This window comes from Mustela putorius, unplaced genomic scaffold, assembly GCF_011764305.1.
Source record: "Mustela putorius furo isolate JIRA1106 unplaced genomic scaffold, ASM1176430v1.1 tig00003909_pilon_pilon_pilon, whole genome shotgun sequence".
Taxonomy (NCBI): Eukaryota; Metazoa; Chordata; class Mammalia; order Carnivora; family Mustelidae; genus Mustela; species Mustela putorius.
Genome location: NW_025422057.1, coordinates 1,843,180 through 1,867,198, shown reverse-complemented (window position 1 = coordinate 1,867,198; position 24,019 = coordinate 1,843,180). Strand labels below are relative to the sequence as shown.

Genomic DNA, 24,019 nt, shown 5'->3' with positions numbered 1-24,019 from the left:
ACGGGCATCAGCCGGGGAGCGAGGTGCCGAGGGAGCACGGGGTCCCGCACGCCTCCGAGGACCACCGGAGCCGGCCTTGCCTGTGTCGTGCCCGTCTTCCGCTCATCGCCCCCGCGCGGGTCCACTTCACGCCGGTGGGTCAGTGAGCTCAGGGCTGGGGGGCCGGTGCCATGGTTCTGTGCTGGCTGCCAGGAAGTGAGTCTCCACCAGGGCCAGCGGCAAGTCAACCGGTTCTGGAGCGGACGGTCCAGCAGGCCGGAGGGGCGCAGACGTGTGAGCCTCACGGTGTCCGGAAGCCCCCGCTCCGTCTCGTCCCCGGCTCCCCGTGCCGAGCCCCGCGCAGCCAGCAGCCCCCCGGCCTGAGATCTCTCCGGGTGCTGCTGGGCAGAGGCGTGCCCTGCACGACGCCACCCCACGAGAAACTCCCCGGCACACTGTGGGGGAGGGTTCCAGCCCTCCCGGAACCACGGCTGCACCCATCCAGTGAGCTCCCCAGCTCCGCACGGCTCGGGAGAGGCAGGGGCCTGCACCTGCCCCACCTGCTCCCCTGCAGGCACCGCTCTGAGCCCTGGGGGTGATGACTGTTACTCCTGGTCCTCCGGGGTACCAATGCTCACTAGCCGCATTACTCCAGGGCCGCACTCCAGCCTAATAATTCTCTCCATTAAATTGCTCTGTTCTGGGCGACCTCTCCAGCCCCCTCCCTCTCTGGGAGCTTTGTACGACCCCTCAGCGGGCTCTGCTTCACGGACGCTCAGGAAGCCTGGCTTTGCTGCCCACCAGAGAAATAAAGACATGAAAATAAACAGATAACATTAAAAACTCTCTGTTTGGTTTACAAGGCCGTCTCTACTTCCCGACCCTCAGGGAGCGTCTGTCTCCCGGCGTCGGCCTCCAGCTCACGCCCTGGGTGCCCAAGCCACGGGGTCCCGGCTGGACCTGAGCAATGGCCCCAGAACCCAGATCCCAGAACCAACACAGGAGCTATGCTCTCTGCACCGGTGCCGAGCCCAGGGACCCGCCGTGACCTGTTTGTGTGATGAATATGTGGGGTGGAACTGGCCAAGCACCGGTTGGGCAAGGATGGGCGTCCCCGTGCATGGGGACACCTGCAGCCCCTCCAAAGAGAGGCTCCGTGAACCCCGTGATAAACACACAACGATTAAGAGGCACCGTAGCTGGGCTGTGGCCGACGCGGCCCCTCCCGGGCCCAGGGCCTAAAAAGCAAGATTTTAGTTTGCGTCCTCCTCAGCCTTTGTACGGACACACCAACGTCTTCACGAGTCTTTCAGGACACAGTGTCCTTCCTGAAACACATTTCTGCCGCCGAAGATCGTGTGAGAAGTCTTACCACAAAGCCACACTGGTTTAAAATATTTATTAATTAAAAAAAATTTAAAATTCTTTTTATACAAAGATGATGAGAAAAATCTCATGCAAACTCTGGGCATTACAATAAAAATAACTCAAATATTAATATGATGATTTTGTACAAAATAATTCCATTTTAAGTAGGACCTCCGGCAGCGCAGCCGCCCTCTCCGGGCCCGGCACCCCCTCGGGCACGAGGCGATGCCCGTCGACTCCTGCAGGGGTCCAGGGTCCACGTGCAGAGATGCTCACGGTCGTCACTATGATTGGTGATGAATGTCCTACGGCTACTACTCAGAACACGGGACCGAGACCCAGCACACTCGCGGAAGGAGCTCGGCATCGCGGACGCACGAAGGTTTTCAGAAAAGTTTCAGATAATCGGCTCAACTCATGAAAACGCCTGGAGACGGTTATAGATGTTTCTGCTGAGTTACAACCCGCAGCAGATTTATAATTTGTATATATTACAAGGAATTTGCATAATTAAAACGATTAAGGGAGCGACCTACCACGGCGGTTAGAAATGCGTCAAACTCGGAACGTCGTACAAAAGAGCTTCAATATGAAACAGTAACCCTCGGAGAGCAGCCGCGCCCGCCCCGCCCCGCGCCGCCCCGCACCTGGCTCGTCGCGCCGCTTGCACACTCATCTCATTCTCCGTAGCCTGAGTCTGTTTTCCTTGTCCCGTTTCTTAAGGATAAGGATGAACTGGTTGAAAAAATGCTCCTGGTCCTTCTTCTTTTGAACAAGTCGAAACCTTTGATCCCGGCCGTACTTCTCCGCAAACTCCTTAAATGTGGTTCTGAAAAACAAGAGTTTTCCTGAGAAACCCCTGCCCCGGGGGTGGGTGTGACGTTTCTTGGCATCGCCTGGCGGTGGACAGCCCCTTTCACCAGATCTGGCTGACATCCGGCCGCAGGGAAAGGGCATGAGGTAGATGGCGGGACGGGGACAGGACATGGGGCAGGCCATGGGACGGGGGCAGCGGTGGGGGGCAGTTTGGGGACAGGCCCGGGATGTGGGGCAGGGCCGGGACGTGGGGCAGGTCGGGGACGGGGCGGGATGCTGGGGGACACTCAGGGCATGGGGCAGGTACGGGACTGAAGGCTGTAACTGTGGCCTCTCACCCCTGCCCCACCTGCTCCCGTGCTGGATGTCACTCCCCGCTGGAGGGACTGGCAGGGACCTGATCCCCTGAACCCTGCTGTGGCTCCGTCTCACCAGCGTCTGGCCTCTGTCCCTCAGAGCTGGCCACCGCCCACCTGTGCCCATTACTGCCGTGGCTGCCAGGGTCCCCTCCTGTCCGTGGCTCTCTTCATCTCCTGGCTGCCACAGGCCACTCTTGCTGGCCCTGGGCCCGGCGTGCCCATCCTTGCTTCGGCACTGGTCACCACTGGAAGGCAGCGTGGCTTGTTTGGGGAGCCTCGCCCTACACTCAGGATCCTTCCTGGCCCTTGCCACGGTCATGACCATGACCCCCTGTGGCTCCCAGCCCCATCCCAAGACCCCAAGAGCTGGGCAGGGGGTGGCTCTGGCTCTCCGTGTGGCTGTGGGGACAGGGTCAGAGCTAAGAAGCACTGAGAGGCTCCGGGGATGCTCAGATGGTCTGTTGGAGCTCACCTGCCCATCCAGCGTGCAGCGACTCGAGCCGCACATCTAGTAGAAGGCGCAGGGAGCGGCAGGGAGAAAAGGACATGCGCACGGGAGTCACTCATTTTCCCGGGGTGTGTGTGTGTGTGTGTGTGTGTGTGTGTGTGTGTGATCATTCTCCTAATTGCTCGATGAATTCGGAATATTTTCTCCTTTGTTCTCATCAGAGGAGGGGAAATGTGTTGGCTTATTGTTAACGTTTCACCAATGGACAGATCAAGAATATTACGTAAATGTTCCTGATGAGGATGTTGGTGATGGCGATGATGGTGATGTTGGTGGTGGTGATGGTGGTGATGATGGTGACGGTGATGATGGTGGTGGTGATGAACGTGGTGGTGGCGATGGGGGTGGTGATGGTGGTGCTGGTGGTGGTGATGGTGATGATGGTGGTGGTGATGGTAGAGATGGTGGTGTTGGTGGTGGTGGTGCTGGTGGTGGTGATGGACCTCCCTTTCACCAAGCTCCTTCCAGGTACCAGGCAGTTTGCTTCCCTGCCTGCACCCCACAGGGAGCCTGCTGGAGCTGTGCTGCCTGCAGATGAGACCTGAGACCAGAAGCTCAGAAACGTGTGACGCCTCAGCCACTGCCACACTGAGGAGGGGCTGAGCAGGCTGTGCCCTGAGGCAGGGGCCCCAGATCATCTTCTCTCTCCTAGAGTCACCATGTGGGGGACACAGAAAAGCCAGTGTTCTCATCTCTAATGGTAGAAAAGCACAATTACAAATGTCTAGAGGCACAGTTGCTTTTCTAGATTAGCATTTTGTGATGGGGATCATTCATGCTACATTTTCTCCCATTCAGAAAATATCTGCTCTTTAAACTCCCGCAGTTTTGTCAGAACCCAACCCGACCCGGAGAACTGGACAATCTCCCACCACATAGGTCTTCATAGAAAGCAACGTCAGTTAACATCTATTTAAAAAACGATGCTGTACTAAGGGATTATTATAAAATACTAACACATACGTGTCCACTTAGACCTAATGTCCTAACCCCAAATGAAAATAAACCACACTTTTTGTTTATTAAAGGGATAGTTCTGTCATTTCAGAAGTAGTGCACATTCATTAGTTTTTGAATATCAGTCAACAGGAGCTAATTTTTAAGAACAGTGAAGTCCACGTACGTCAGCCCCCTGTGGGCTTGTTCTATTTCGTGGGAGTGATGGTTATTGTATGTGCATTTTGGCAACAATGTTACCAGGCCCATTTACTCCAGCGAGTTCACCTCCTGTCTGCATCCCAGACGACCGGGAAGGCATCTGGAGCCAGCGGGGTGGGGGTGGTTCCTGTTCCTGCTGCTGTCTGTGGCCTGTGTGTTCAGTCTCTGACCCCTAGATCTGAAGTAAGACCCCCCCTCCCCAGTGCTGACCTGCTGATCATTTAGACCGTGGGGTCAGGGATGCCAGGCTGGAAAACCAGGCATCTGGGCAGCGGAACGGAGGGACAGTGGCGCAGGTGGTGGGGAGGGGCAGGGAGCACGGCGGCCACTGGAAGGCTCACTCCCCCTCAGCAGGGAGGAGACGGCTTCCCTCCCCAGGGGGTCGCCGCCATCACACTCGTGGTGTCTAGGGCCCGCTGGGGTGTGCGGTTTAACAGACCCAGACCATGAGAGCCGTCTGCGGTCACGGGCAAACGTCCGGCCTTGGGGACGCCCGGCGTCTGTTTCGTCTCCGTACCTGGGTGACACCTTAGACTCCTCCAGAAGCTTTTTGAATTCTTCTTTGGCGAGCAGCAGTTTGCTTTTCTTCTCCTTGTATTCTTCTTTTATCCTTGTCTTGACGAACTGTTCAAATATCTTAAAACACACACACAAGAAAGGTATTAGGAGGCTGCGCATCAGAAAGGAAATCTTGGGCTTCAAACACAGCACGAAAGCACGGCGAGAGGGCCTGTGGCTCGGCCCTTCTTCTCCGTAGCGGCTGGGGCTGAGGCCGGAGCCTTGCAGGGGAGGCACTCTCAGCGCCATGAGACAAGTGTCTGCCTGATGAAGTCTGGGTCCCGACGAGGCGCCATCTCGGGGTCAAACCCCGAATCAGCCCTGCCCGGGGAGGTGCAGGATGGGCGGCGCAGCCCCGTCCCGAGGCCACGGGAGCTACTGAGGGTTCCAGACGCCCAGCCCCGCTGCCCCCATGGTTCTGGTCTAGGAAGGCTGTGAGAAGCTCATCCGGTCACACCGTCTGGCTGACGGTCACATCGCCGCTGGTAGTCCCAGTAACACGACAGATTGTGTCGTCTGTTCTAGTTGATTCCTCAGGAACAGAATGGTATTTGGGTCTCCAAATACGATTTTACCTTCATGAAAAGAGAGTCAACCTGGCATCTCTGGTTCCCCACCCTCCAGTCCCTAAGAAGACCGCCTGTGAGCGTGGGGTCTGGTCATCGGGGGTGCATGCGGACACAGGAGGCCTCCTCTGGGCATGTCAAGGAGCCTCTAGGTAAACCCCCCGAGTGCAGGCCAGATGCTCAGCTGCCGCACTAGCCCCTGTCTGACGAGAGGTGGGTTTTGCAAGCTAAGCCAAAGGGAAAACCACATTCCCTAGCCTAAAGGTACGAGTGTGGTCTGTCAGGCAGGTGCCCCGGTGACTCTGGGACTGTAGCTCGTGCAGACTGAAAACCAGCCGCCAACACAACCGCACGATGCCGTGAGCCTGTCTGCTGCTGTCCCGGAGGATCTTCCCTCGCCAGGACCAGGGCGGCTCCTTGCTCTAACAACGGCAAGTCGCCATTTATGCATCAGAGCTTAGAGGGGACCTTGTTCTGTGGGAGCCCTGAGAGCTTAAGAGAGAAAACACTGGAGATAATGCCAACGTGTGTGCAAACGTAAATAAAAAGATCGTGAAGATCGCACGTGTGATCACAGAAGGCCAATACACAGCACTCCTGAGCCAGCCCGGTCCCTGGCCACAGCAGGCATGAGTCTGACCCACGGGCTCTGGGGTGTCCCGCCCACTTGCCCCAGAGCGGGAGGGGGGACGCGCCCCCATGGCCACGGCAGGGGCGTTCTCCGGTTCTCTCTGTAACCGCTGGCCCAACGGGGTTGGGAAAACGGAAGCCGCTCTCCTCCGGGCGAGTCAGCCTCAACGGGAGGCGCCAGGAGCAGGACGGAAACCGAAAGGGTGGGCCTGTACGTCGAAGTGAGAGCCGGGTCCGCTCCTCGCGCCCGCTAGGCCGGTGGTGTCCTAACCCTGCAGTGGTCTTACAATTTAGGTTCCTAGAAGAGGCGAAGGCAGGCTCATCCCCCACACAGAAGCATGGGGCTCCGTCGCGAGTCCGAGTTTCGCTCTATTCGTTTTGAATCTGGACAGAAGAAACCCTGCCTGGCTGCGGGGTCGGAGGCCGCAGGGACCCCGCTTCTCCGGTGCCGGAACCACCGGCCCAGCGAACCCGATTTCGCTCCTCCCCCTGGGGCTGCTGCTCCGCGGAGGCTGCTCTAAGCCAACGCGTGGCTCTCCTTCCCTCTTCGACCCGTGGTGCTACTTTCATTCAAGTGGGGCAGGGCTTTTTAAAAGAGGTCCCCCTCACTCTTACCTCCTAATGGCACGATCTATGCTAATAAAAAAGGAACGTTCTCTGTCACCATGGAAATGGGTCTGAGAGGTGCCGTCCGACCCCTAATCTGGGCTCAGTCACTTCTCCCCCGTCGCCCTGGTGGCGGCGAGGTGGCGATGGGCCACCAGGAGCTTCAGCTCCCCCAGGAAAAAGCCGCCCACGCCTTTGTAGGTAGGACTGGGTGTTCAGACGGCCCTAGTACTGCTTCCTTCCCCAGGGGCGCTCCAGCACCGGTGCGCACAGCCATGGCCGCCTTTCCCCGGACCACCTCTGGTTTGTCTTATGAACTCGGCACTCAGTCACGGGCTCTCTGGCGCTGCTGGCCTGGGCGGCTCAAGAGGCCACTTCTTGCTCTTCCCCATCAGGCTTCCGCAGCCAAGCTATAGGCTATCGATACAGGCCTGCAGGGTCTTCCCAGGGGTCCGAGGGAGTACTTGGTGTGAGCTGACATTCCAGTCTGACCGGTCTCCAGCGCATGTCCAGGCCTGGGCCCGGGGTCCTGGCCCCCCGCGAGTCTCAGCCCGCCTGCCTGGCACCTGCTGCTCTGGCCATGGCTGGAAGGACAGCTCCATGGGTTCCCCTCACCCCGGGTCGGGGGAACCACTCAACACCACAGCCACCTGTGCCCCGTACGCCCCACTCGCTCAGAGGCGGAAGAAAGCCTGAGGCCATAAATGGGCTGTTTCTCTGAGGGCAGGTAGCCTCACTTCCTCAGCTTCCCCCAAAGGGTTAATGCCTTCCAAACACCCCCGTGAACTGGAGAGGACTGTCCTGACTGCCTACAGATGTGCGGATGGTCGGCAGATGTGAGCCAGCGCGCTCCTCACTGCCGCAGAGAAACAAGCTTCTTACCTGTTTTCAGAGTCGAGTAGTCAGACTTTGGTCCTTAATATCACAACAAAAGGGTGCGACAGAATCGGTGATTGCCGTCTGAGCTTTCTTCGGATTCGATGTGTATAATCTAACCTTGTCTGGCTCTGTTGTGACTCTTTTCTTTCTTTCTTTCTTTTTTTGGAGCCACTGCTAGCACATTTTCTACATTTTTAAATGTTTCTTTCTGGAAAATACAGCTCACGGGGAATGCAGTGCAGGGACCATTAATTCTAAGGTCGCGAAAGGTCCAAGGTCTATATTCTAAAGCGGCCAGTCTAGGGCCATCCCAAGCACAAGGCTGCGCTGGGGGTGGGAGTAGCAGGGGGCTCTGCCATCTCTGGGACCATCAGGGTCCGCAGTCCTGAGGCTCTGCCTGGCTCTCCTGGCGCTTCCCTGGTCATCCCAGCACGGGCTTGACGGAACTTCACGCCATGACCGACAGGAAGAGAAACGAGCCCTTTCTGACCCCTTGGCCCCGGGCCTTCCTGACCCCGTACAGACCGTGGTGACCCAGCCCCCCGCTGAAATCACTCTCGGGCCCCTCTGTTTTCAGGGGCTGTTCTTGATGATCCGCTCTCCGTGTGTAGGAGGGAGGGACAGGATTGCCTCGGGAACCGGAGACAAGCGCATCCAGATCTTCTGGAACTGATGCCAGGGCCCTTCCGGCCGGGCTCCGGGGAGACCCTCTCCCCCGCCAGACCCTGGCTGAGCTGTGCAGGCCCACAGGTCATGGCTTCAGCCCCTCCCCTGGGGTCGGCACAGCCCCGTCCCTCTGTCCCTCTGCCTCATCTGGGAAGCAGTACTGGCTCCGTGACCCGCTTTGTCAACAAGCCAGGGCAGGCTTGTCAGCTGAAACTGTCCTGTGATGCATTCCTGAGCTTTCTGGGGACCCGCGCTCTAGGACCTTCCTCTCCCTGCTCCTCCCTTCTCCGTCCTTGTGATCAGATAGGACCGTAGGTCTCCCTAACACACGCTTCTGGGGTGTGGTCCGTGTTCCCAGCACAGGCAGCCCCATCCTCGGGTGGGAGGGTCTCCCCTGTGGGGTCACCCCCCGATGGTCTGCTAGGCACAGGGAGGGGTCACCTTCCCCGGCCCGGTCACCGCCCCCACGCACCAGCTCACGAGCGAGTACGCTCCGTCTGCAACCGTCCTTCCCCTCTGACCACGCGACACCACACGACACGACAGGCAAGCATCCCCCGGTGGGGACGGGGGGCGCCGTGCAAGTGTGCGCGTCCGGAACCCCCCACCACGCCTCGTCCCCGCCTTACCTGCTTCCGCTCCTCCGAGTTCAGCAGGAGGTAGCGCGGATCAAACACGATTTTATGTAACTCCTTCTCCCAGGTAGAAAAGGCGGACACCTGAAGAAAGATATTCAATAGAGTCGCTTTTAGCATCGAGGCTGAGCCTGAAATGGGGCTGAAATGATCACTGGTGGGAACCGCATTAAGGGACCCCAGGCTCAGCGGCGTGCCCAGCTCTCTGGGAAACCGATGCTTGAGATTTGATTCCTGCACTCGCGACAGACACGACACCCGCGACACCCGCGACACCCGTGACACCCGCGACACCCGCGACACTGTCTTCCTTGGGTGTCTTCCAGGGCCACCTGCCTACGATCGGAAGCCCCGGTTACAACCGGGGAGCCGGGGCATTCTGGGATGTCATGTCTTGGCTGAAACGTTCGTGAGAACCGTCAGAACACCATGGCCATGACGGAAGCAACTTCTTGCAAATAATCTGAGTTTAGCGTAGTTTTAGTTGATTTTCTAATCAATAATTAAACGTTTTCAGGAAGGTTATTTTTTTAAACCAACTATCTTATTTTACGGTGGTTTTAGATTTACAGAGAAGTTTTAAGAGCATTACAAACCGACACGTCTTACCCGGTTTCCCACCATGTTAACTCCTCGCACGGGTATGGACCCCAGGTCTGTCTACACTATTGCTACCCAAGGTCCTCACGAGCAACTTCTTAAGTTTTCACGTGGGTCTCTTCTTCTCGTGAAGGGTCCCACCCAGGACATCACATGACAGGAAGCGTCGCATCTCCCAAGGCCCCTCTGGGCTGGGAGCATTTCTAGACTTTCCCTGCTGTTTGGACCGTAATGGTTTTGATGGGTGCCGGTCACGCCGTGGACGCCCCTCCGCGGACTGATCTCAGCTTTGCTCATGACGAGACGGGGTTCTGGGTCCCGGGGGAGGAGCCCAGAGACAGGCACTGCGGTCAGCACGTGCCCTCCTGGTTCTCACTGTCGCTGTGACTTACAGCAGGTCGGTGTTGGCCCCGACCCCCTGGCTGGGGCTGCCGTCCCCGGATCTGTCCCGCACGTCCACTCTCGGTCCCCCTTCCGTGCTCGGCTGCTGGGGGACTCACTCTGTACAGCCCACGCTCAGGGCCACGCTCCACTCTGGGGGGCGGGGGATCCGAACACCGGTCACTTGGCATTCTGGATGGGACGGTCACCCGTTTCCCACGTCGACTTCTTTATTCCCTCACTGACTTGCCCACAGACTCGTGGCTGTTTATTCCACAATCTGGGCGACGACCCGATGTGACTTCCTTCTTGTGCTCGAGTGGCTCCAGCTTTGGCCGTGGAGGGCTTGGCCGGTGGGCTGCTGTGTGCCTTCGGCGAGGCTGCCGCTGGGGGGGGCTGGGGGGGCACCTCCTTATTTCCTGGAACTTTGAGGCATCTCTCCCGCCTCAGCCCCAGAATCCGACAATTCCGCGGGAATCCCGGTCCCCCTGTTGAAGGACTGAGACAGCCGAGTGTGCCCCGGGCTGTGGGACGTGCAGCTCCCGGCTTCTCCTCACTGACAGAGCACGGAAGTGTTTAAGTCATTCACACGATAGTGCACTGGCTTAGAAACACTGACTAAACATTGACTCTGCCGTAGGCCCCGCGCTGCGTGCTGAGGACCCAGAGGAAGTCAAGGTCCCCGACACCGGAAAGCGCGTGGTCTGGACTCGGGCAGTTAAGGAAGCTCACGGCCTCCCGGCAGGCACCTGTGGTGGAGACGGGCCCAGGGGCCAAGGGGCGCCTCCACCAGCTCCGGGATGAGTGTCCAGAGCACGGACTCGTCTGGAGCACGGACACTCGTCAGGCTCCGGAAGGGATGGGACGTGTCTGGGAAGGGCTGCCTGGGTGCTCCGACCACTTCGTGAGCTGGAGGGACGTCGGGGCTGCAGGGGGGCAGCGCGGTTGCGGGTGCAGGAGCCCAGGAGGAGCCGGAAGCGGTGGCAGCGTCCCAGGCGGACTGAGGAAGCTGAGCCTTTTCCCCCGGGGGCCACGGCCACAGGTCACGTGCGTTTCAGGAAGGCTCTTCGGGGCTGGGTGGGGCGTAGGGGAGTCGGAGGCTAACGGGCCGCTAACTGCCCTCTCTCCCTCTTGCCTTTGGACACGTCAAGGCATTCCCGATAGAGACACAATCCTAATGTGCTTTACTTGTCCAGCCTAGCATGTGGGTTTTTTTTTTTTTTAATGGACACTTTCTATCTTTCCTAATAAAAATAAAAGCCCCTTTTTAATATTCATGAACTGCACTCCTGGGCAGGATGACCCAGTCTCCCCGCAGAGACTTTCTCCCAAGGACTGAGAACATGATGAATTGTGGACCAGCCGCAGGGACAGGGGGTTCCCTGGGGAAGTGTCCAGACCGACCGACCCCGCAGTTCTCTGCCCCTGACCACAGCAACACTGGGGCTCCTGCCAAGAGAAATCGTGGGCAGCACAACTCAGCCCACACAGACGGGCTCCCAACCACCCCAGAGGGCCCTGGCAGACAGCGCCGTCTCTGCTCTCTAGGGAAGGCAGAGTATGGCTGAGAGCAGGTGCTCAGAGGGTTTTGCAGATCTGGACATGTAATATGATCGTTCTTTAAAAATTAATAACATGGTTGCCTCCAAAGGAAGTCCCCATCTGCGTGCGAGGCAGGGTAAGCCGTTTTGGCAGGGACGGTCACTCACAGCGACAGAACAGATCCTGTCCTACCCTCTGGGGGCCAGGCCAGCAGGTGCATCAGGTTCGGGGAACAGTGGCTGCGGTGGACAGAGGCACAGCCAGGCGGGGGGCCCGGGGCCGGGGCATCACAGCAGAAGGGGAGGGTGGACAGCCGTGCGTGTGACCGGGCCCCCCTCGGGCCTCATGCGCGAGGCCCCACTGTCCCCCGAGGACTCGCTCCTGACAACCACAGGTGGGGCAGACGGGGAGAATTGCTTCTGAGGAAAGCCTGACTCCCTGGGCCTGACTCCCGTGTCCCCAGGGGCATGTCTGGGTTGGGAAGCTCACCCCATGGGGCAGGGCTGGAGGCCGCCTGTCTCCGGCTGAGCCCTCCTCAGACTCATGGCCACCAGTGCTCTCTGCCACAGCCCCTCCATGCCAGCGTGGCTGACTTCCCCACAGCTGGCAGGAGAGTCTGCATGGACGTCTGAGTCTTAGGGAAGGTCACGTTCCAAACCCCACCATCCTATTCACTGACCTACCCCTTCTCAAGGGAGGGGATGACCCCGGGGTGCACCCTAGGGGTGGGCACCTCGGGGCTGCCTGAGGACCTCGCCCCTTGCCAGGCCCCAGGACTAAGCACGCGGCTACCTCTCTCTTCGTCTCGCCGGCTCGTCTGGGTCTCCAGGGCTCCCACGTGCTCGTGTCCTTGAAAGGTGAATTCCTCAGCCAATTTCACGCCGTTTCCTGCAGAGCGCCGTGGTTCCTCTGAGGCCGGCTGGGTCCCGTGCCCAGTCTGTCTCCCCCGCGGGGCTGGCTCCGTGAGCCCGAGATCAGCTCCTGTCACCCGCGATCCCGGACTGGTCTGTGCACCTCGGCGAGCCGGCCACCGGGAGACTCCGCAGCTCTGGGGGGCTGGCCGCCTGGAGTGCTCCCGGGGTGCTATCCTGGGGCTGTGCCGCCGACCTCTCCCCGGCACTCGGCACGTCCTTCATGTCGTCCAGCCTGGGGCATCCCCGCCCTCCTGGCAGCATCGAGGGCACTGACTGGACGCGTCACCGCGCGGCTCCAGGGCCCCGGCTTCCCCGCCTTCCCAAGCCCGCAGACTGGCCGGCCGGTCACCAGGCCCCCGTGGCCTCCCAGCCACCCTCCCCGCTTCAGAGGGGGAGCCCCGACCGGCTGAGCTCTGAGCTCCTCTGAGCACTCATCCTAGCTGGAAAGGCCCCCCGGCGGTGCCCCATGCTCGGCGGCTGGCCCCCTCCCGGCCCGGCACAGGAGAGGCTGACCCTTCGCCGGAGCCTGCTGAAGCTGACCGCGGCCTCGTGCAGAGAAGAAAAACCTCCAGATAAAACGGGTTCTGACCTCAGCCCCAGCTTCCCCAAAGCCTCTCTGAAGACTGAGGAAAAGGGTCTCGTCTGGGGTTCTGGCTGGAACACGAGAGGACAGCGGGTTTGGGGAGGTCGCCACAGCCCGAGGCCCCCGTGGGCAGGGCGCCCCAAAGGAAGAGCTGGACCCTGCTTTCATCTTCAAGGCCAAAGGCCACTCTGAGCATCCGTCAATGTCCAGCTCATGGAAGGGCCGGGGGCCGAGGGCCCAGGGAAGGGAGGAAGGCGGCAGGGGATGGTCCTGCCTGCCCCAAGCACCAGGGAGCAGGGCACGGTGTCCTGGGGCACGCTCGGGGAGCGCCGGGGCCGACCGGCGAGCCAGGCAGGGCTGCAGAGCTGCCCACGACTGTCTGTCCACCCATCCGTCGTCAGCACCATGCTCGTTGCCTCCCGCTGGCTCTGCCAGGGTCCCACCCGCAGCGGCTGCAGTCCGGGCTCAGGAATGCTGCTGGGGGGCCCCGGGGTCTCCGGGGGGCTCATGTCCAGCTCAAACACGAATGCACGTACTTCAGAAGCTGAGGTTTTGCCCAAACTTGACCCTCAGACACACTGTGTTTACGCGCTCCTTGCTCTGTAGTATCAGCAGTGCCCCGGAATCCCAAGCGTGGACTGTCCAGCATCACATGGCTTCTCCGCCCTGTCTCCACGGCCTCCCCGCCCCGCGGACAGCAAGCATCTCTCAGAAGCTCACGGCTCTGCGACAGGAGCTCTGGCCTCGGGGACGCGGGCACCGTAGCCACACGGTGTGGCCAGCACGCTCCTGCCTTCAGGCTGCGTCCACCCAGGGGCCATAGGACGGCTCTGCGGGCCATCTCCGCGCACAGACATGAGTGCGTGCCTGCATGACGCTCCCTTCCACAACGCTCCAAACGAGAAGAACGGATGAAGAACCTCTCACAGGGGTGGGCGGCGGCCTGTGCTTGCCGCTGCCCGAGGAGGGGGCCAGGCTGGGCATCAGGGACCTGCCCTCGGGCCCTGGCCACTGACAGGGTCCCACACTTGGCCCCGCCTCAGGGACATTGACTAATGCCTCTGTCCGGGGCCGCAGCAGGCCTCCCGCCCCTGGAGAGAGGGAGGTGGGGAGCCGGTCCAAGGGCTCTGAGGGGCTCCGAGGTCATGGGTACGGGTGGACGTGGTGCTTGGTAACCACGCCTGAGACCCAGTGGCCACTGAAGGAAGGTTCAGGAGCTCCGTCGGCCTGAGGCACCCAGCTCTGCTTCCAGGACCAGAGGCGGGAGACGTGGACCCTTGTTTCAGAGTCTGCTGGGCTCTGCCAGCCAGCTGGTCCGGCTCGCCCTCCCACACTGGCCTCATCAGCGCTCAGGACGGTCCAGCCCCCCAGTCCATCCTCACCGAGGACCGTGAGGGGTGGTCCTCGCTCACCCTCCGTGGTCACGCTCGTGGGATTTTACCAACTTCAGCCTCTTCCGCTGCAATAGACATGTGGGATTTCGTGCTGTCCCTCCACCAGCGTTCTCTGCTGATTTAATTTACGTTTGAGGGTTGTTTTCACATTAGGCATCGACAGAATCCTATCCTGGCAATGAGAGTGGGTGGCCCACGGTCCTCCCCAAGGGCATCTCCGTGATTAGAACAGGATCTCACCACCACTGACCTCGTAGCCAAAGATCCGGATCGCCACGGGCCATGGCAGTCCGCTCGGGAAAGAAGAACCACGGCATCGGAGCCGAGACAAAACAGAAGCCCCAGGAAAGGAGCAACGTGGTTCAAACATGATAAATATTTACAGTTCTTCCTCGTCAGGCGGGGTGTGCGGGCAAAACGCAGTCTCGGGACCTCTCACACGTGGCCGCTGGACGAGCACAGTGCATGAAAATGACTTTCCTCCAAGCAATTTGGTAAGAGCGACCCAGCGCCGATGCCTGCAGGAAACACCCTACACGCACGGAGCTCACGCGCCAACGTGCTCACTCGGGCTGTTGTTCAAAATAGCACATTTGGAGAACACAAGCTCTGAATGAAAATGCAGGATTTTTGGACAATGAATTGAATATCACGATCTCATCCAAAATGTTTTCTGAAGGTTGATACTAAGAGAAAACAGCATCCAAACTTATAAGTCGGCTGAGCCTCATAGGCCTGTGTTAAACGAAGTATCTGGTCGAGCCACATTCAATTACATTCAGTCCTGCTTATACTATAAGACAAAAATATTTATTATTGGCATCTTAAAATCTATTATTAGAAAGACTGGAAAGAAATGGACCTTGCTGATGAAAATAATTCTCTCTTTGGATGGGATTTGGAGCGACTTTTTTTTCCCACTGAGACTTTTATTTTGGCCAATTCTCTTTCACTGCACAGACGACGTGCCCAGGCCCTTGCCTGTTATCCGTGGGCTCCCACGTGCCTGAGAGATCTGAAGAGTTGCCATAGATCACGGGGCCGCTCAGCTCCCCAAGAAGCACGAGTCACTGCTTGGAGCAGACGGCAGGTGCGCTGGCCTCACCTCCAGGGCCGTGACGGGCTGCTGGCGCGGGAGGACCACGGAATCCTTCAACGCGTGTCCGGGCCCAAGTGCCTGCTCCGGCTCTGCAGAGGCAAAGCCACCTGCATGTCTGTGGGAGGGGCCTCAGAAGTCAGGGAGGGGGTGGCCGTCTAGCTGCGGGGAGAAGCCCTCCCCGACTGCCCTGCTGGCAGGAAGACACCCGATATCGTCTCTTTCTACCAACGGCCTCACGACGGACACCATCTCTGCACAGAGACGGACTGGTACGGCCCGGTGGGCATGCCTGTGCGGCCCGCGAGTTCCTCTTTCTAATGGACTTGGGTCCAACCTCCCGGAGGCTCACCTGGGTAGACGGCGACAGGGTGAGCCAGCCTCCCCCAGGCCACCCACTCTGGGAAAGCTGGCCAAGGGTGCCCCATAGAAGGACCCCAGACAGACAGCAGGTGCAGGGCCCAGAGTTCCCGGAGCAAGATCGAGGGCTCTCCCACAGTCTTCCTCTCCTGGCCCTGGGAAAGCCACCCCCGCTCCTGAGGGACACGAGGCAGAGGAACAAGTTCTCAGTCACATGTTCCTAATGTTCCTAATACATTTATCGGAATAGGCTGGGTCTCATGAATCATCTTCTGTTCAGTGAAGCCTCTCCTTCGCAGGCTGACAGTTTTGGTTTTCGTTAAAAAAAAAAAAAAAAAAAAAAAGCTCTACTGTGGTTCGTAGAGTAAAACAAAATTAAAATAAAACCTTCCTTGAGCCATCAGGTAGCTTCTCCAAAACCACGGACCTGGAAGCCCCTTCCCAGTCCGTCATCCCCACAGAACACGAACCACGGCCTTCCTCCGCGACCGGGAGCCCACGGGAGCCGGCTCTGTCGCTCTGCGAGCGCACGGATTTCTGGACGCGAGCGCTGAACAAATGCAATAAAAAACCTTATTAATCACTCAGTCCATGAAAAAAGTGACCTTTCTGTGCCTCATTTCTAAGCAACTAGAAATCTTATGGGCTTAGCTATCAAATGCTCTTGAGCATGAATAACTTATAAAATCTGCTGGCATATTTTATAAAGTCAAAAAGTCATAAATGGCCGCATTGCTTTAGGACATCAGCAGTAAATTCAAATCGATCTTTCCTATTCATGAACTGTGTGTGGGCTTCCTCTGAAATCCCGCAAAAATACGGCTCAGCCGTCGCCCCCAGACTCAGAGCCCCGGGCGGCGCGGCATATTTCTGCGCTGTTTTTGCTGATTTTCTTTCACGTAAGAGTCTCACTGAGAAGATGTAAGAATCCAAGAGAACCACCCATTGCAATGAAGCAAGAACGCGCTGGAAATCTCATCATGGAAACTGCTCAACCGAGGCCCCGGGGATAAATTCAAGCAGCCTCGTCGAGCTGGCTTGCCGGCAGCCTCGGGAGGAAAGGTGGGCGTCCCGGGCAGCCCTGAGCTCCCGTGAGGTTAGTTTGAGGCTGTGCGGGCGAGCGGGGGCTGGCTGGTTTCCCAAGCGGAGAGACAGGCAATGCCGGCGTCCCGAAGGTGAAGCGAGGCCTGCTCTGCTTCTCAAAGGCCCCGAGAGCCATCGTGTCTTCTGCGCCTGACCGCACTGGAACAGACCGGCCCGGTCGATTCGAGCACTCACAATTGCATGTGTTTCCGCACACAAGGGCAGAAGACCACCTGCGTGTCCATCAACACCTACCCAGGGCCCAGGCAAAGCCCGGGAGCAAACATGCCCGTGGCTCTCCAGGACAGAGGCGGCCTCTTGGGGCGATTCTGTGGAAGAAGAGACGCCATATTGCTTCTCAAGGGCAAGACCTGACCTGTGCTGCCGGGTCACCGTGAGCGTGGCAACAGGAAGAGGCGACAGCAGGTGCTCCGCAGACCAGCACCCACGTTGCGGGTTCCGTGGGCCCACTCCAGGGTCAGCCCTGGCCAGGGACTGTGAACATGTCGTCGGGCATACAGACCGGCCCGCCTGGGTTCCTTCCGGACCTCCGCCTCACCTGACACCGACGCTCATCTAGGTTCACTCGCTGCCTCGCGGTTCTGAGTTCCTTCCCGTCCCTCATGGCCGAGGACTGGATTTCATTTTTGAGTAAAGCTGGAGTGACGTGCATATTAACACTGCGGGCACCGGAGGAGAGCTCCCCCGTGGCAGGACGGCCTTCGTCCTACTGGTGATACTCCAGAGCTGAGGCCATCCCGTCTCCGTGCACCCTCAGGGCCTCCCGCCAGCCCAACTCCGGGGATCCCTGCTCGACCCCTGGCTCTGGGGGGCGTGCGGCTGTCCTGACCTCTGGCCTCGGCGCCCATGGCGCCTGCTGCTGGGATCGGCCCGCCCAGAGGCAGTCTGCGGGGGGCTGCTCACCACAGAGGGGATTTGCTCGTGTTCCCAAGGCCACTGCCGTGTCCGCGATCATCGCTGCCGCACACGGGCTCCCCCTATGGCCCCTGCGTTCAGCCTCATTTTGCGAAGAAATCCAGCTGGGTTGTTAGAGCAGACCCGTCTATACCCAAAAGCCAAAGCTGGAAAGAAACGTCACTGGAGGGGATTTGATCCTAAAATGTTCTTCCCCCAAATTTGAACTGAGATGCAGACGTCAACTCTGATCATGACAGCCTGATTCCATTAACGAGTCGCCCCGGTCCCCAGGTGTGGAGGCCGTCGCCGGAGGAGGGCGAGGCCCGGGGACGCCCCTCTGCGAGGTGTGGACCCTGAGAGCTGCCGGGCTCCAGCAGGAAGCTCCTGGCCACAGAGCATTTCTGCACGTAGTCCGCTGACGCCCCCTCCCGCCTGCCCCTCCCATGTGTGCCCCTGGGGTGACCGCCTGGCAGGGCAAGGAGCAGGGCCTCAAATGAGTGAATGCCACTCAGCCCGACTCCGTGAACCCGGGGAGTGTTACTGAGTGACCGGCTTCGGGGACAGCCGTCGTCTGCTCGCGGTCCTTACCCCTCGCTCCAGCAGCATGTCTCGGAAGTGGGTCACCCGCTCCTCCAGCGGCAGGAGGATCTGGGGCGGCGGCGTCCCGGCACCCTTGTCCTGTCCCTCGGCCTCCTCCGGCCCAGGACTCCCATGGCCTTCTGTCCTGTAGGGCACAAGACACAGAGAGGTAAGCGTGCCCGGGGGGCCTGTCTGCAGCTCCCAGGGACACCCGAGAACCACAGACAGCCAGGGGCCGGCAGCCGCAGAGGGGGCAGCTTTCGCTCTTGGACGCAGACGGCATATTTGCACTTGGGGCGCAGCCCAGGACACCAGCAGGGAGCCAAGGTCATGGCAGGGGCGTGCGAGAGCCAAGCGGGGCCACCAGGAAGACAGCCCGGAGTCGCGCTTCACTGCCTGGACCTGGCGTCCAGGACAGGAAGGGGTGAGGCTCTCCGTCGGAGCAAATCACTGGAGCTCACGTCCAGCTCTGCTCCTGCTGTTCTTTGTTTCAGGGAGGCCTTCGTTTTGGACAGACGCAGAAAGACAATCGCAGATTATGCCGTCGACTCTCTGGGTACGAAACGCTCTCCTGGAGCAGAACCCAGCCGGGGAGGTCAGCGACAGCAGCAGGGACCAGGACCCCGCCCAGGCCATCTGCCTGGGGAAAGGTGCAGAGCTGGACCGCTGGACTGTTCCTCCCTAGGCCCGGGGGCAGCCGTGGCCACGGCCCAGCCACAGCGGGGCAGCACCGAGAGCAGGCAGGAGCCGGGGCCGGCGGGCAGCAGGCTGACCGCTGGCGGGGAAGGATGAGCGCGGCCTTACCAAGCACCAGCTCTGCATCCTGCCTTCTGTTCTCTGCTGCCCGTCCCGTAGCTCCCTCTCTGTTCTGCACCTCATCCCTGTGGCACTGGGGACCTCCTCCCAAAACATCTCCCTGTCTGCTGCTGGGGGACGCCCCGACCCTGCCGACACAGGTACTCCAGTGACGCTCTCCTCCTCCTGACCTGGCCCGCGTGGGAGCGGCTGGTCCCGCCGCCACTTGGGTCCCCTTGTCACGGCCTGTGCTCAGCCTGAGCCGCAGAGTCTACCTACACTGGCCTGGTGAGCCTTTGCTCTGACCCCACGGACCCCTCTGCACGGTCTCCTCCCTGGCCAGCCCTGCTCTGCATGTCCCCATAACCAGGTCCCACGGCCAGTGACCCCAGCAACGAGGGGGGGCGCAAATCTAGTCTGTCCCTAGACTGACAGTCTTAGAGACCGTTCCCTCTCTGGCAGGCCTGCGGTCAGGCGAGGCTGCTGAGACCCCTGCCAGGCACCGGGAGGTGTGGCCCCTGCACGGCCGCCAGCGCCCCATGCTCTGGGGGTGTAGGAAGAGCAGAGGACACGCATCAACGGGGATGGCACGTCCCCGCGTCTCTGCGAATCTCCACCCCGGGAATCAGGGGCAGGAGGCACTCAGGCCACACGCATCAGGCTTCCTGACCTAGGGACAGAACAGTGCCCTTGCTTGGGGTGACTGTAATCCCGGGGGACATCTGGTGGCTACCGGGACATGGAGAGGCAGAGACCGGAGATGCGGCTGAAGGCCCTGTGATGCCCCGCACAGACACCCACAATTATCCAGCCAGTCCACGCAATCCGTGTGTGGGGGGTGGAGGAGGCAGACCCGACCAAGGTCAAGGCCCGTCCCAGGTAATACTGTCCCTTGACCATGCTGTTCCCTGCCTCTTGCCCCCTCTCGCCATCACCGTCCATCCATCCAGGACCCCGTGGGATTCTGCCCGTGGGCACTTCAGGGTGTGCTGAGACCGTGCAACGTCCTCAAGCACTCACCAGGTGTGGAGTGTGGACGAACCCCCCCCCCCAGTGCAAAATGTCCAGAGGAAAAAAACAACGGAAACATCGGAATCTTATTTCCAGACCAACTATTTCAGGAAAACGCACATTCTTGGCTTCCTACGTGATTATGCGGATTTTCAAAAAAAGAAAATCACCAGTGGGTTTGCAATTGTGTCCTTTTCCAGAGGGTGTAATTAGGATTTCTTTGTAATAAATTTTCATTAGATAAAAATAGAAGTGTGGAAATAAGACCCGTATTGTTGAGACTTGAAATAGGATTCACAGGAGCTCCGAGCTCAGTGATGATCACGTATTAGAGTTCGTTCCACACGGCGTCTTGTTTAGAGCCGCTGGACACCTTCCAGAACGGCAAGCTCTCAGTCCAGTTAGAATCGGTCAGAAGTAAATGCAAACTTGCTAAATATAATTTTAATATTCTCATGGCTGAATGAGTTTGGTACATTTAACAAAAAGCAAATTCTAATGCTTGGAATAAAGCTAGCTCCATCCCCATGTACCAAGGAAGAGAGGCCGTGTCCTCAAGGGCATGGCCGCAGTACCCACCTGCCTCGCCGGCTCGGTAGGGCGAAGGCCTCTCACCTGGAAACAGTTCGATGCCTCGCCAGGCTGGCACCTGCTTGGGGAGATCTTTGGGGCCAAATGGGTAAGTTGAAAAGGGCTTGGTCACGTCTAGCCTTTTCCCCGGAGCAAGGGTTCCCAAGTCTGGGCCACGGTGCTGGGTTCCCTTTATCCTGGGACAGCATGCTGCCTGGCTCCCGTGTCCCATCCTCGGGAGACACTATGGTGGCTGCTCCCCCACCTGGCGCGGAGGGGCTGTTCTCCCCCACTCGGCCCCTCGCCTCTGCCCTGTGACCGCTGCTGAGCTCGTCCCGCCGAGCCGCGGGATGGCCCGTGGGCAGGGGCGCATGGCGTGCAAGGTCGAGCACGGGGCAGCAGGTGATCTGGGAAAAGTCACTAGATTCACACGCAGTGCGACTGGATTCTAGACACATCTGGCTGCTCGTTTCCATTTTCGGGCAACAAATGCTAATTAGTTTATCTAGAGGCGGAGGGAACGGGGCGCAGGACTTGGCACATCCGCCAGCCCCCACGGGTCACCTCGCAGACGCGCAGACACGCCTCTTCCCACCTCCTGAGTCTTCCCGTGGAGAGGAGGGAGAGACGGAGAGGTGCCAGCACCGCACGGCTCTCCGACAGGTGCGCACGGGGGGCGTGTTTCTCGGGGCCTCTGCCCCCCCCCCCGTCTCTCCCTGCTCCCGCCCTCTCTCTTCCCCTCCTCCCCGGCCATCCTGCGAGGCGGAGCACAGGACGGAAGAGGTAAGGGCTGACTCAGGCTGTGACGAGTGATTCCATCTCGTGTGAAGGAACCCTGGGTGTCCAGAGAAGAAACTGCACGTGGCTATGTGGCCCTGAGTGTGCGGCTGAGCCCCCCGGGGACAGCGTGTTGCGAAATCTTGGGCAAACTATGGAAGCTGTGTGGACCTGGTTTTGGTGAAACACGTGGTTTGGATGAGACGATCTTGAAATGCCTCCAGGACCGCCGTCCTGGGACGCAGACGGGCTCCTGCTCATTCCGTCCTGCGGAAACATTTAGTCTCCACTCCGCCACCGACTCACTAGCTCTGCCTCCCAGCGTTGCCGTTCCTAGAAATCGCTAAGCAGGCCTCCTGCATCTCCCTCCAACTTGCTCTGAAATCGTTCGGCAGGAACGGCCAAAGGCAGTGGCCTCTGGCCCCCCAGCCCCACTTGGCAGGGGACACCACCCTCCCCCAGGCTGGCGACAGGCAGGGTGACCTCAGGGCCAGAGGCGGAAGTGTCCTGGCAGCCCTGGCCAGCCTCCCACAGGACCGGATCTGCACATGCCGCGGCCACCCCCAGGGGTCCCTGCCGATGGCCGGCCTGCAGTGCCCTCCTCAAGGGGGGTTTGCTTAGACCACCTCTCCGCCCTCCCTGCCCTTCCATCCGCCCCCCTGCATTTCTGGGGTACCACCATTGCCTGTAACCAGAGACCAGAGACCACTCAGGGTCACACTCTGCCGCCACGAGGGCCGGCTAGCCAGGCGGTGTGCTGGCAAGGGTGGGCCGCGGGATAACAAGACTGTCTGGCCTCTGTCCCTGCTTCCGTGTGAATTTCCTGAGCCCTGGACCAGGGAGCGCCTGGCCCACTGGAAAACCACCACAGCTCAGAGGGCTGAAGCCCGCAGGAAGGGAGGGGGCGCGGAGCTGGAGTCTGGTCACAGGGCCCATCATTCGGTCCTTCCTGCCTACGTCCTGGCACTGAAAGAAACTCCAACAGTGGGGCTGGGGGGCTGCCTGATGCCCCAGGAGGGAGGGGCACCCAACTCTATGTGGACAGAGGCCCGGGCACTCGGGACCCTTCCAGAACTCACCCTCCCCTTGTCTTCTGTTTGGTTGTTCCTGAGTTGTGCCCTCTATGATAAAACCATAACCTTACGTACAGTGCTCTCCGGGGTTCTGGGAGTCATTGTCACAAATCACCAAGCCTCCAGGGAGTTTAGGAGACCCTCATATTCGTAGCCAAGTCAGACAGAGGAGGGATGGGCTGGGGACCCCACTTTCTGCCGGTGTCTGATGTGGACACACTTGTTTGGTCACGCTACTTTCCCTGCGGGGTCTGCATTACCTGTTAGTGGGGTCTGCATGAACTCTGGGTGCTTACAGTCAGAGCCGAGCTGGGGGACGCCGGGGGACCAGCAGGGAACTGTCCTCAGAGGGCAGGCACTATTGGGTTTCCTCCAGTACCATCGGCAGCTGTGCTGTGGGCCCGCTGTGTAACCCTGTGGCCAGGGCAGGCCATGTGGCTCCTGAGCCCCCCAGTTCGATCCCAGCAGACGTGCCCCCTCCAACCTGCAGCGCTCGGCCAGGATCACCAGTGTGTGGCTGTCAGAGGTGGAGAGGGAGGGTCTGTCCCCCGCCTGCCTGGCATGGTGGTCGACCAGGCATCTCTGGTGTCCCTCCGTCCGTGGAGGCGTCATCCGGGTCTCCATCCTCAACTTCCCACAGCAACCAAGTGTGCGTCTGTGCCCAAACGTCCCCTGCCACAGGGCTACCAGCCACTGGCTTAAGACCTAATGACCTCATCCTAACTCGGCACATCTGCGACATCCCAATTTCCAAATTAAGCCCCAGGCTGAGGTTCCGGGGCCGGGGCTCCAGCGTCGGAGTGGGGCGAAGCCATGCAAGCCCACAGCCAGGGCCATTGTCACCAGCAAGCAATTCCCACAGCCTCAGGGACCATCCTGGTCTCGTCACCGCGAGAAGCAATGGGCTGGAAGTGAGGAGCCTGAGGCTTCCTGGTGTGCGCCGTGGGGACGACACGTCCAGCCCAACCCAGGAAGCACTGCACCAGCCTCACGCTCCCCAGACTGACCGAACCCCTGGGTCACGGGCTTTTTTCTAGAACATCCACACCGGTTTGTGCAGAGAAGTCTGTCTCAAGGACACGTCTCAGGTTGCCCACAGCCGACGCCGGGGTCTCCCGAGAGCCTCTCGAAGGCATCCCCACAGGGCAGCACGCCCCGCAGTCCAGGCCACATCCCTGTGCTGGTGGCCCCCGGCTGCCAACCTTCCCCAATTTCTTCTCGCTGCAGCCCCGCCAGACCATGCTGGAGGACGAGCCCCACCCTTCCTCGGCTCCTCAGCCCACCAGCCTGGTCCGCTGGCCCCGTCTTCACGCTCCCTCACCTCCGCGCCTTCCCCGTGACGCTTCCCTTCCCGGTGACGCTTCCTCTTCACACCTGCTCGTCCTGCCCCTTGTCCACTCGCAGCTGGCTTGGCTCCGCTGGTCACCCGGCCACTGCCCCGGCGGGACACGGCCCACCCTGTGTGACTGCGCTGCTTTCCCCTCTGCGCCCAGAGTGCGGGGTTCCTGCAGCGGGAGGGCCGGACACACGACGCTTTGGTCGCGCTCACTTCCGGGGCCGCCTACGCGACGGCTGGGCGCGTCCCCGAAGGTGGCCCCTGGCCTGTGCACCTGCT

At 59.9% G+C, this 24,019-nt stretch overlaps 1 protein-coding gene across 1 annotated transcript in view; it reads right to left on the bottom strand.

Annotated features, from left to right (window-relative positions):
• Positions 1-1,369: 1,369 nt before the first annotated feature.
• The window catches only part of TCERG1L (transcription elongation regulator 1 like), a 174,152-nt gene continuing 151,502 nt past the window's right edge, over positions 1,370-24,019 (bottom strand). The window contains exons 9-12 of the mRNA XM_045068914.1: positions 18,188-18,323; positions 8,723-8,812; positions 4,706-4,824; positions 1,370-2,176 (exon numbers count right to left, since the gene is read on the bottom strand). Coding sequence (XP_044924849.1) covers positions 2,020-2,176; positions 4,706-4,824; positions 8,723-8,812; positions 18,188-18,323 — 502 coding nt within the window. The 3' untranslated portion in view covers positions 1,370-2,019. The remainder of the gene's footprint in view (positions 2,177-4,705; positions 4,825-8,722; positions 8,813-18,187; positions 18,324-24,019) is intronic.